Below are 11,184 nucleotides of genomic sequence, written 5' to 3' on the forward strand. Positions count from 1 at the left end.
TCCCCATTAATCACGCCATCCCTTCATGTGGTTTAGAACATTCACATATGAAGACAATGTTCCCTCCTGTCTTCTCCTTCTGATATTCAACAAGTCAGGCTTGTGAAAGACTAGCCTGACTTCTCCCCTCTCTGGGCCCCAGGTACGAAAAGATACATTCTAATAACAAGCATATGATAAGCATATTATGCAGATAAGCCATCTTAATTATATATGTTACCTAACTATTTCGGATTCTTCTGCCACACTACACAAAACCCAACCCTTATTTTAAGTGTTTCCAAAATCCCCCATGTGAAAAATAAATGGCGGAAAAACAATTAGAACCATTTCCCTGTTTGTCTTAATATTCAGTTGTCACACAACACCACAGATGTCTCAAGTTGAGGGAGCATGCAATTGGCATGCTGACTATGTCCAACCGGCCGAACAATTAGCAGTATGCCCAATTAGCAGCATGTCCACCCGGTCGAACAACCGCAAACCACGTGTAATAAAGCCAGTCCAGGACCTCCACATCAGGTTTCCTCACCTGCGGGATCACCTGAGGAGTATGTCTGTAATATTTTTTTGTTGGGGAAAACCTACACCCTCCCAGACCCACACATAACTGCACCCCTGCCCAGATGTGAAATCCATAGATTTATTTCAATTGACTGATTTCCTTAAATGATAAACGGTTTTATTTATTTTACTTGGCAAGTCAGTTAAGAACAAGTTCTTAATTACAATGACGGCCAAACCCGGACGACGCTGGGACAATTCTGTACCACCCTATGGGACTCACAATCACAGCCGGTTGTGATACAGCCTGGAATCAAACCAGGGTCTAGTATATTTTGGGTCTAAAGATAATTTAATTAAAGTTCATTACTAATCTCACTAAAAACAGTATCGGCTGTAGTCACATCTAATTTTTATCTACCCTACCGAGTACTGTGAAATCCAATAGCCAGAACCTTTCCGCGACACCATTGCTTCAACTACTAACCAGGAAGGTTGAGGGTCACCTAATATTTGAGCACATTGGTTGATGAGTTAAGAGATCAAGCTGAGACACTAAGGAGGGTGAGACTGGTGAGACTGTCAGTCTTAGATGGTCATTAGAGAAGCACAGGAACAGTGTGAAATCCCCCCTAATAGTGTCATAAACTGCTAAATGAAATTTAAAAGTGAAGGACACTGCATATTGCAAACAGAATGGATTGCCCACCCATCAAAATCAAATCCTGTCAAAGGAGAACAGGCACTACAAACAGTGGGATGAGGCCATACTCGTCAATTAAGTGCGTAGAAGAGGTTCTTTAGCATTTCAAAGCTTTGAGAAAAATGGGAGCTACCTGGGCTTTTTAAGACGATTCCACATCCTTGAGTCATTAGTCAGATGAAAGCCAGTAGAAAAATCCAAGGACGCAACATTTCCCTTCTCACTAGCACAAAAGTAGCCTGTAGCATTGCTCTCTGCCCCAGAACAATCATTTGCAACTTAAGTGATTTTAATTTATGTTGGCTGCCTTATATAAATATATGTTGGCAGACTGATAAATGTGAGGCTGTTGTACTCAAATCATCACTATGGCCATCTACTAATTGGGCCCTCAATGTATTACGAGCACCAACCCCTGAACAAAGTGTGTCATTGCAGTATGCAAACCAAAAGAAAGATCAAAACAGTAAAATTGTACTTTTATTTCCAAGTTGGACCAGCAAATAATTGTGCAAGGGGGTACAGTGAACAGCTGTCTAAACTACATGGTTCAAGACACCTTAGGCCAGACTTTCAAATGAAAGGACCTTGCTGACAAGAAATACTAGTACTCATCTTACAGATGCCGGGGGGGGGGGGGGTGTATTCTTAAAAGGCTGTGACTTGGGATTTCATTAAAAGGCTCGTCCATTATTTGCCCCACAAACATACCAGACTGGCATCCTAAAAATTCTCATTTAAAAAAATAACTAAGCATAAACTAGATTTAAAAAAATGTGTTTCTCTTGCTTGTTGATCACAATCTACTGAACCACATCAAAAACATTAGGGGATTTTTGCACTGAGCGGGACAGATCAGAGCCCTCTAACATAGACTAGCCCCTTTCCCATCACCACGTTCCCACTCCGGGTTACCTGGCTCAGCACAGGAAGTCACATTCAGCCACAAACCCCTCCCCCACATGTAGGTATTTAACACAGATCCTTCTGGTACAGACCAACAAGGGCAACCTTCCCCTGCCTGAGAATACATCAACTCTCCTGCTTGTCTTTGACCAGTAGGATTGTGTGCTGCCCGCCGCTGGCCACCATCAGTACTATGCGGTTCTCCAGCTGCTTGCCCGTCATCTCTACAGGGCTCCATTCGTCGTCCTCCTCACCTGTGCCAAGCTGGAGGTTAGTGCCCATACCCCAGGCATATGCAGACCCTGCAATAAATACACACATCAGTGGACCATATACAGACACAATGGCCTCGGAGTCATTCCTATCACAATTACACACCATAACGTAGACATGCACAACATCAGCAGGTTAATCCTTTAATTTTTCATAAACCAGAAGAAACACACTAGCAATGACCTCACCTTGTTTGGTGACAGCATAGCTGACCGACGCCCCACAAGCCACCACCTGGGCTAGATCCAGTCCTTCCACAGGCGTGGGCTCGCTCTTCTCCTCTGCCCCCTGGCCCAGACCCAAACGCCCATACTCCGCCCGGCCCAGGCTGTACACCTTCCCTATACGGGGACAAGAGTCATCTTCCCAATTTGTGCTGCACTATGCAGTTGACAGATTCTTGAACAGTCCAAGTTCTGAAATAGTTGATCAAGAGTGTTTAAAATAAAAGATGGGCCCCAATGCGCTTACCGGCAGAGTCGAGGCAGACTGTGTGGTGCTGTCCCCCTGAGAAGCCAATCCAGTTAATGGTGGAGTTTTTGAAGGAGGTAAGTTTTATTGGAACAAAGCATGTGTTGATGAGTTTGGTCCCTGGAAACAGTACAGAAGTCTATGGTCAACGGGTACGGTGTGACACTCTCCAACCCACCCAACTGCAATTCTAGAGCACAGAGACTCAGAGTGTGCATAAATAACCAGGTTCCAGCCAACCTTTTTCTATGCAAGTAAAGTACATGTCGGATAAAAAAAAAATGGCAATCCCTTTATGCACATACTGATATAACCATATCAAAGTAAAAATGTGCATATTCTTTATAAAGATCTTTAAATTTCCCATGAAAACCTTGCCAAGTGGATGGAAACCTATAGTTGAAGATGAATTAAGCTCAAATTGGAAGATTAATTTGGAGGATAAACCAAGTTCTGTTACAGTATTTCTGAAGGTTATCAAATAAACTTTTATCTAAACACTCACCAAGCTGATGGTAGTTTGACAGTCCAAATCCATAGACGTGGCCTTCTTTTGACACAGCAATGGTCATATAAGCCCCACAGAAGGCATCTGTGAAGTGAACCTTGCCCCTAGACTGGACCTTCACAATCTGAGGTATCAGCAACCGCACTGTAAGCATTCAGAAACACATGTCCTATCACCCACAGCAGTCAAAACAGAGAATAATGGTGCAGATATCCATTCATCATACCAAGTGCTCACACCCAAACTACAGCTGAACGAATACTGTGTCAAAATAAATGGTTTCAGTTGGTACATACACAGCCCTTTCCTGCCCCCTCGGTTGGCAAAGAGCTCCGGCACCCTTCCCAGCTGCCCCTGCTCTCCGCAGCCTGATGTGTAGAGGTCACCGCTTGCTGTCAGCATCACCAAGTGGTCATTACCTGGGGGTCAGAGGTCATGAATATTGTCTTATAACCAGGACAGCATTGAGCAAGAAACTATATGGTAGCTGTAGGACAAACATGCCTCTGACCTGCAGAATAAGGAATCAAGTCAGTTCTAATCATTATATTTTTGTTGAATGTGGTCAAAACCTCCGGGAAAGCAGAACTTCTGCAGAGAAACCTTAAAGCTTAGGGACAGATCCCCCATTTCTCACCTGATGCTATTTTCATCACAGGCCCTTTCATGGGGACCTTGACAGGCACAGTAACCTTCTTCAGAGGCTCTAGTAGACCAATGACTCCGCTGTTATCCTAAAGCAAATGGGACAATGTGTGAAATTAGTGAGAATTGCAGGTTACCTTAATTTGGTATATGATAAGTAGCATTTGCTGCTGCTATTGTTTATTATCTGTTACTTTATTCCTAGTTATACAGTGCATTTCCTGCTAAAGTCGGAAGTTTACATGACTCGTTTTTCAACCACTCCACAAATTTCTTGTTGAGAAACTATAGTTTTGGCAAGTCGGTTAAGGACATCTACTTTGTGTATGACAAGTAATTTTTCCAACAATTGTTTACAGACAGATTATTTCACTGTATCACAATTCCAGAGGGTCAGAAGTTTACATACACCAAGTTGACTGTGCATTTAAACAGCTTGGAAAATTCCAGAAAATTATGTCATGGCTTTAGAAGCTTCTAATTTGAGTCAATTGGAGGTGTACCTGTGGATGAATTTCAAGGCCTACCTTCAAACTCAGTGTCTTTGCTTGATATCATGGGAAAATCAAAAGAAATCAGCCAAGACCCCAGGGGGGAATTTTTTTTGTAGACCTCCACAAGTCTAGTTCATCCTTGGGAGCAATATCCAAACGCCTGAAGGTACCACGTTCATCTGTACAAACAATTGTAGCCAAGTATACAACACCATGGGACCACGCAGCTGTCATACTGCTCAGCAAGGAGACGCGTTCTGTCTCCTAGAGATGAACGTACTTTGGTGCGAAAAGAGCAAATCATCCCCAGAACAGCAAAGGACCCTGTGAAGATGCTGGAGGAAACAGGTACAAAAAGTATCTATATCCACAGTAAAACGAGTCCTATATTGACATAACCTGACATAAGCTCAGCAAGGAAGAAACCACTGCTCCCAAACCACCATAAAGAAAGCCAGACTACGGTTTGCAACTGCACACAGGGACAAAGATCGTACTTTTTTGAGAAATGTCCTCTGGTCTGATGAAACAAAAATAGAACTGTTTGGCCATAATGACCATTGTTATGTTTGAAGGAAAAAGGGAGAAGGCTTGCAAGCCGAAGAACACAATCCCAACCATGAAGCACGGGGGTGGCAGCATCATGTTGTGGGGGTGCTTTGCTGCAGGATGGGCTGGTGCACTTCACAAAATAGATGGCATCATGAGGGAGGTAAATTATGTGGATATATTGAAGCAACATGTCAAGACATCAGTCAGAAAGTTAATGCTCGGTTGCAAATGGGTCTTCCAAATGGACAATGACCCCAAGCATACTTCCAAAGTTGCGGCAAAATAGCTTACGGACAACAAAGTCAAGGAATTGGAGTGGCCAGCACAAAACCCTGACCTCAATCCCATAGAATGTTGGGGGCAGAACTGAAAAAGCGTGTGCGAGCAAGGAGGCCTACAAACCTCAATCCGTTACACCAACTCCGTCAGGAGGAATGAGCCAACAGTCACCCAACTTATTGTGGGAAGCTTGTGGAAGGCTAACCGAAACGTTTGACTCAAGTAAAAAAAATGTAAAGGCAATGCTACCAAATACTAATTGAGTGTACGTAAACTTCTGACCCACTGGAAATGTGATGAAAGAAATAAAAACACTACTATTATTCTGACATTTCACATTATTAAAATAAAGAGGTGATCTAACTGAATTAAGACCGGGAATTCTTACTAGGATTAAATGTCAGGAATTGTGAAAAACTGAGTTTATATGCATTTGGCTAAGGTGTATGTTAATGTCCCAACTTCAACTGTACATATCTACCTCGTACCCCTACACATCAACTCAGTACAGATAACTTGGTTATATACACAGGGTATCATTACTCACTGTGTATTTATTAATTTTTTAATGTTAATTTCTATTCTTTCTCTGCATTGTTGAGAAAAGCCCATAAGTAAGCATTTCACAGTTAGCCCACACCTGTTGTGTACAAAGCATGTGACTGAATGAATGAAATTGTATTCCTTTTGATTAGTTTAATGCAAGTCAATTTAAGATTATTTGAGTAACGGAATGGCGCAACAGTTTCCAGGGTGTTTGACAGCAGTTAAACCCTGTCCTCTACTCACCCTGAAGGAGCCCCAAATGTATACTGCACCATCATCTGTGAGTGCAGCTGTGTGACTGTCCCCAGCAGACACCTGAACCACCCTCTCGTCCAGGGCCACCTTCCCTGGCACCATCTCGGATCCCTCTTCTGTCGTCTCTCGACCCAGAGCACCCTCATCATTGCAGCCAAACGTGTAGATCTACACCAGTGACAAGCTTCTGGTTACTAAGTCATATTTCATTAAAATACGGTTTCCCAGCCACAGATTAATCTTAGTCCAGCATGTATATTCACAAAGTATCTCCCAAGTAGGAGTACTGCTCTAGGATCCGTTTTGCCTTTTAAATAAGAGTGAGGTGACTATCCTAGATCAGCACTCGATGAGCCAGTGTTCATTTTGACAGCCATTTTAGATTTAGCCTTGTAGTCTTAGCTATCAGGCGGTTTAGAAATGTCCTCTTTTGTCATTTGTCACATTTTACTCTACATTTATTCCCTCATGAAATAATTAATATTTACCTCCAACTTCAATAAATGTTCACATTAAGATAGTAGGCCTATTTGGACAAGGCTATTTCCACATAGCTGGCAACATTGCTTGTGGCAGATTGTAACCAATGCCAGCCATAATTTATCATATTGGCTACAAAGCCTACTCCTAACTCCTATCATTTCAGCAAATAGCCTTAGCATTTCCAATCAAGAAAAAGCAACGGTCCTCGCATTTGCCACATGCGAGAGCATCACAGATGAATAACAGAGCACAAAGGAAGAGCTTCTGATGTGATCAAAGCAAAAATAGCCCATATGAAAGTAAGAGTGTAAACATTGGTTCTAGTTGAGGTTAGTTACAATTGAAGGGTCCTCAAAAGAGAGGAGTTACTGGAGTGTCCTCCTGGTAGCTGTGTGTGGTAGAGCCAGACAGATCAGCTTAATCAGCCAGCGCAACTGAAAGACCACAGAGGATTGCATTATATTCCAAAGGCATGCATACTCATGATTGGACACAATCATAAGAGTTCATGGAATTCTCCAAATTATTATTTTTTTTTCAATAGTTTGTTTTTCTTCAGGGCATCGTTATCATCACTTGGTTGTCAGGAAAAATAAGTAATTGACAAGTATTTTTTGTAATTGTTGATGAAATAAACACGCCTCTGAGACAATTCATGAATACAGGGCCTGAACTAAAAAGCACTCAATAGATATTCTCAATTGAGCATGCTTTAAAAGACCTGTAGCATGGTTAATCTGAATTTATGAAATTGGATGCAGTATCTTGACAGTTGTAGTTGGATCTGCCGCCTTCACTCACATTTCCAGTGTCACTGAGACAGACTGTGTGCATGCCCCCCGCCGCCACCTGCACCACACCCTCAGGCAGTGTCACCAGGGCCGGCCTCTTCCTCTCCATTATGTCCTCTCCCAGACCCAGCTGTCCTACGTCCCCTTGGCCCAGCACTAGAACCAGACCCTTCTCCTCCCCATGGCTGCTGTGGGAAACTGACACTAACAGTATTGTTTAATCCAAACTGTAGTATCTTTATGAAAACAGCAAAATTAACAAGCAGAGACACTGATGAAGATTTTATTTCAAAAGGACTCATACTAGGGTGTGTTCAAGTAGTCGGCTTGATAAAGAGATTGAACATTTCACAATAGACTTCATATTGGCTTAATGGAGTTAGTCCGTGGCTTACCTTTAACTTTCTTAAGATCCTTTACTTCCTCTGGTTTACTTTCCTTTTGTCTCTTAGGAGCCTTCTTTGCAGGCATGGCTGCAACAGACCCTGCACAAAACTAGTGTGAGAAGACTTGAGGGGGAAACAAGCCTGTAATGAACAGAAAATGAAGACTGCATTTAAAATAGCAAACAATTGTTTTAGGAAGGTCATTAGAGGAATAACTATTCCAGATAACAGTTCCAATACTGGGGTACAGTAATATTGCTGCAGTAGGATATCAGTTACTAAATAAATGTGACCTATGAAAGAGGGCAGTGTAGTTTGAATTGAACAGATGTCAGGAACTAGCTATTATTCATTCAACCAGTGCGGACAGCTGTTCCACAAGATGTACGTGCAGCGAGACTTGGACTAGATAGAGTAGGGTGGTGTGCAACGTTACGACCGAAAAGGCGCACAACAATATAACGTTAGCTAGTTGTTCCCGGCTGCAAACAACCACCCTGTTAACTTTAGCCATGTAGATGATAACGTTACACGTCCCAAGAACATGATGATGGCTATAGCTAGTACTGACCTCAATTGTTAAAGTAAACACAGAACTTCGTCAGCTAGAACTAAGCTAATGTTCGCATACAGGCGCCTGTTACTGCAATGACAAAGTTAAGTTATCTAGCTAACTTAGCTGGCTAATATTTGGGAAATGAGTTTGTTTAAACCATAAAGTGTGCTAACGTGTTCGCTATTTTACCAACAAAGCTAACGCGATCTAGCTACATTTTAAACGGGAAGGCTAGCTAACAAGTTCAACAGGAGTTGGATAACGTTATCTGAAAGTTAGCTTGCTAGCTGATTCATTGGTACGTGGATGAAAATAGACTAAACTAATAAAAATAACTAAACATCTCGTAGTTATTTTAAGATAACGGGATATACGAGTTCTCCCCCAAGTAAAAATATTAAATACCCATATACTTGCCTGCACCGTGGATCACTTTGGTAGCTGACAGAGACGAAGCCGCACTCGCGCGGTGTACTGTATGCTATCCCAGTCTACAACTGTTCCACACAGACCACGCGCCATCAATTTTTAAAGAGACAGTGGCCGTGTTAGACATCTGTCTTGCCTATTACTGCACCACTGTATGTACCAGAAATAGTAGCAAAAGGTAAATGTTGAACTTTTGTTGCACACATATCCATTAAAACAGTTTGACTGCAGAATCGATTATGCTGCAATGGCTGTCAGTCTGATCAAGGTGTTAAAGCTGCACTATACAGAAATCGCTCCGCCATTTGCTAAAATTCAAATAGTTATAATACGTTAATGTGACAAAACAAGCACTTCTAGAGTAGATAATCATTGTACCAGCTAAACCGCTGTGAAATATATTTTCCATAACAAAAAAATATCGTATTGTCAGCTGTTTGAAGCTGATGTACAAAACTTAAAGTAAAGCAAAAACTCAATTTAACAGGAAGCATAGAAATAGCACACATAAAATAGATCTAGCGCTTCTTAGACTTGCTTTGAATGAGATAATGACAAATCTATAACTAATATTTATATTTGAATTTGGTCAGTTTGCCCCAAAAGTTACATATTGCAGTTTTAAACTTGCATGTCACTAAAACAAATACTATCGCCATCTACTGTCTGTGGTTAATCTCTCCCACATACACGCGATCTTCTTTTCTTTCCTAGATTAAGTTCCTTCTTTCCTAGCGTCTTTTCATTTCCTCTTTTCCTAACTTCCATTCCTTCTTCCGTTCCTTTCCTCTCTACTGGTCGTGGTTGATATCTGCCACAAAAAAGGAAACACTTGAGTAAATGTGGGATACAAAGCATATTGATAGCAGGTGCTTCTCTAAAGGAAGCTATGAAAGGAAAGGAAGGTAGGAAAGGAGATAAGGAAAGAGAGTGAGAAAAGGAATCTAGGAAAGAAAAGGAGGAAATAAAAGGAAGAATGAAATTAATATAGGAAAGGTAGATAGGGATGGAGGTGAGGAAAGGGATGTAGGGAAAGAAAGGAAGCTAGGAAAAGAGAACAGAGAAAAGGAGCTAGGAAAGGTAAGGAGATAAGGATAGGGAAGGGGGAGAGAACATTTAGGTTGGGAAGGAAGGAAGGAAAGAAAGAAAGGAAAGAACGCTATGAAAGGAGGAAAATGAGGAACGGAAAAGGAGAGAGGATGGGAGGAAAGGAATCTAGGAAAGAAAAGGAGGAGTACACATGTATGTGGTAGGTATTAAGGATCTAAACCTAGGCCAGCTAGTGACTAAGTCTACACAGCCCAACCCTAAAGATCCTTCAAAGTCAACTCTGATTGATTGTATTTTAACGAATACCCTGAAGAAATATGTTTCTACTGGTGTCTTTGCCCCAAGACATTAGTGACCATTGCCCAGTTGTTTGTGTTAGAGATGTGAGAATACACAAATCTAAGCCTTGTCATCACAGAGAAACTTCAAAAACTTCCGTGAACAGGCTTTTTACTCAATCTTTATTTTAGTGACTTTGATTGTATTTCAGCTGTCCCTGAACCAGATTTAGCTTTGAGCCTCTTTGTAGATGTCTTCAATACTATTGTGGATAATGATAATCCCTTTAAAAAAATAGGGGTTAAAGGTAAATCTAATGCCTCGTACACTCTGGAAATATCCAAAGTCATTCATAAAAGAGATACATACTGGGTCGAGACCAGGAACACAGGCTTCGGCCCAGACTGGCAACTGAGGCGTAGCTGCGGGAAGAAGGGGTGCTGATGGTGCTGCAGCACCCCCCCAAAAAACGATATAATATATATATATATATATATATATATATATATATATATATATATATATATATATATATATATATATATATATAATACATATATATTACACCATATATACTGTGTTAGCTATATTGATAAATGCTATATTATATATATTATTATTATTGTATTTTTTTAATTCACAAAAGTAGTGCATTGTGCCTTTACTAGTATTAGCTACCAATGTAGACTTGGGCAACAACTGCTGGCCCCCCAAAAATTCAGCATCTCAGCTTTGGCAAAAAGGGTAGTTGTATAATTAAGAACAGTATCTTGCAGGATTCAATAGTTGGAATTGTAAAAGTTGTTGCCCTGTTCCTTTCTCTACAATTGTCTAATTCTAATGGCATCCAGAAAGAACAAAACCCTGTCCTCAAACATTTACATCAAAAGGTGAAAAGTTATGGGCAAAGACACAAAACATCCACATCAAATTAAATATTTTTCTTGATCAAATAACATGAAAAACAAACACTTTTATTAGGGTATTAATTTACCATTCTTACAAACCACTTAATGTAAATGTACATTACTGTATTGTACATAGGCTGGTCATCTAGGTTTGTACCTGTTGACT

At 41.0% G+C, this 11,184-nt stretch overlaps 1 protein-coding gene across 1 annotated transcript; it reads right to left on the reverse strand.

The window, feature by feature from the left end:
* Nucleotides 1-1,674: 1,674 nt before the first annotated feature.
* LOC110490284 (regulator of chromosome condensation) lies at nucleotides 1,675-9,227 on the reverse strand. The gene is made up of 10 exons (XM_021563585.3): nucleotides 8,770-9,227; nucleotides 7,806-7,937; nucleotides 7,421-7,614; nucleotides 6,125-6,304; nucleotides 4,003-4,099; nucleotides 3,662-3,784; nucleotides 3,363-3,509; nucleotides 2,858-2,977; nucleotides 2,575-2,727; nucleotides 1,675-2,415 (listed from the first exon to the last, which is right to left on the reverse strand). The coding sequence occupies exons 2-10, from the start codon at nucleotides 7,879-7,881 to the stop codon at nucleotides 2,240-2,242; spliced, it is 1,266 nt and encodes a 421-aa protein (XP_021419260.1). The 5' UTR covers nucleotides 7,882-7,937; nucleotides 8,770-9,227; the 3' UTR covers nucleotides 1,675-2,239.
* Nucleotides 9,228-11,184: the final 1,957 nt, after the last annotated feature.

The sequence above is a fragment of the Oncorhynchus mykiss genome, chromosome 2, assembly GCF_057628025.1.
Source record: "Oncorhynchus mykiss isolate SJ-2025 chromosome 2, ASM5762802v1, whole genome shotgun sequence".
In the NCBI taxonomy this organism is placed as follows: Eukaryota; Metazoa; Chordata; class Actinopteri; order Salmoniformes; family Salmonidae; genus Oncorhynchus; species Oncorhynchus mykiss.

Bases quoted from the DNA above. Each gene is read 5' to 3' on its own strand.
- LOC110490284 (XM_021563585.3), bottom strand. From the start codon at position 7,881: ATGCCTGCAAAGAAGGCTCCTAAGAGACAAAAGGAAAGTAAACCAGAG. The intron at 3,785-4,002 runs GTGAGAAATGGG...TCTGACCCCCAG, and splicing joins TGTGATGAAAATAGCATCAG to GTAATGACCACTTGGTGATG. The intron at 2,416-2,574 runs GTGAGGTCATTG...TATTTATTGCAG, and splicing joins CTATGCTGTCACCAAACAAG to GGTCTGCATATGCCTGGGGT.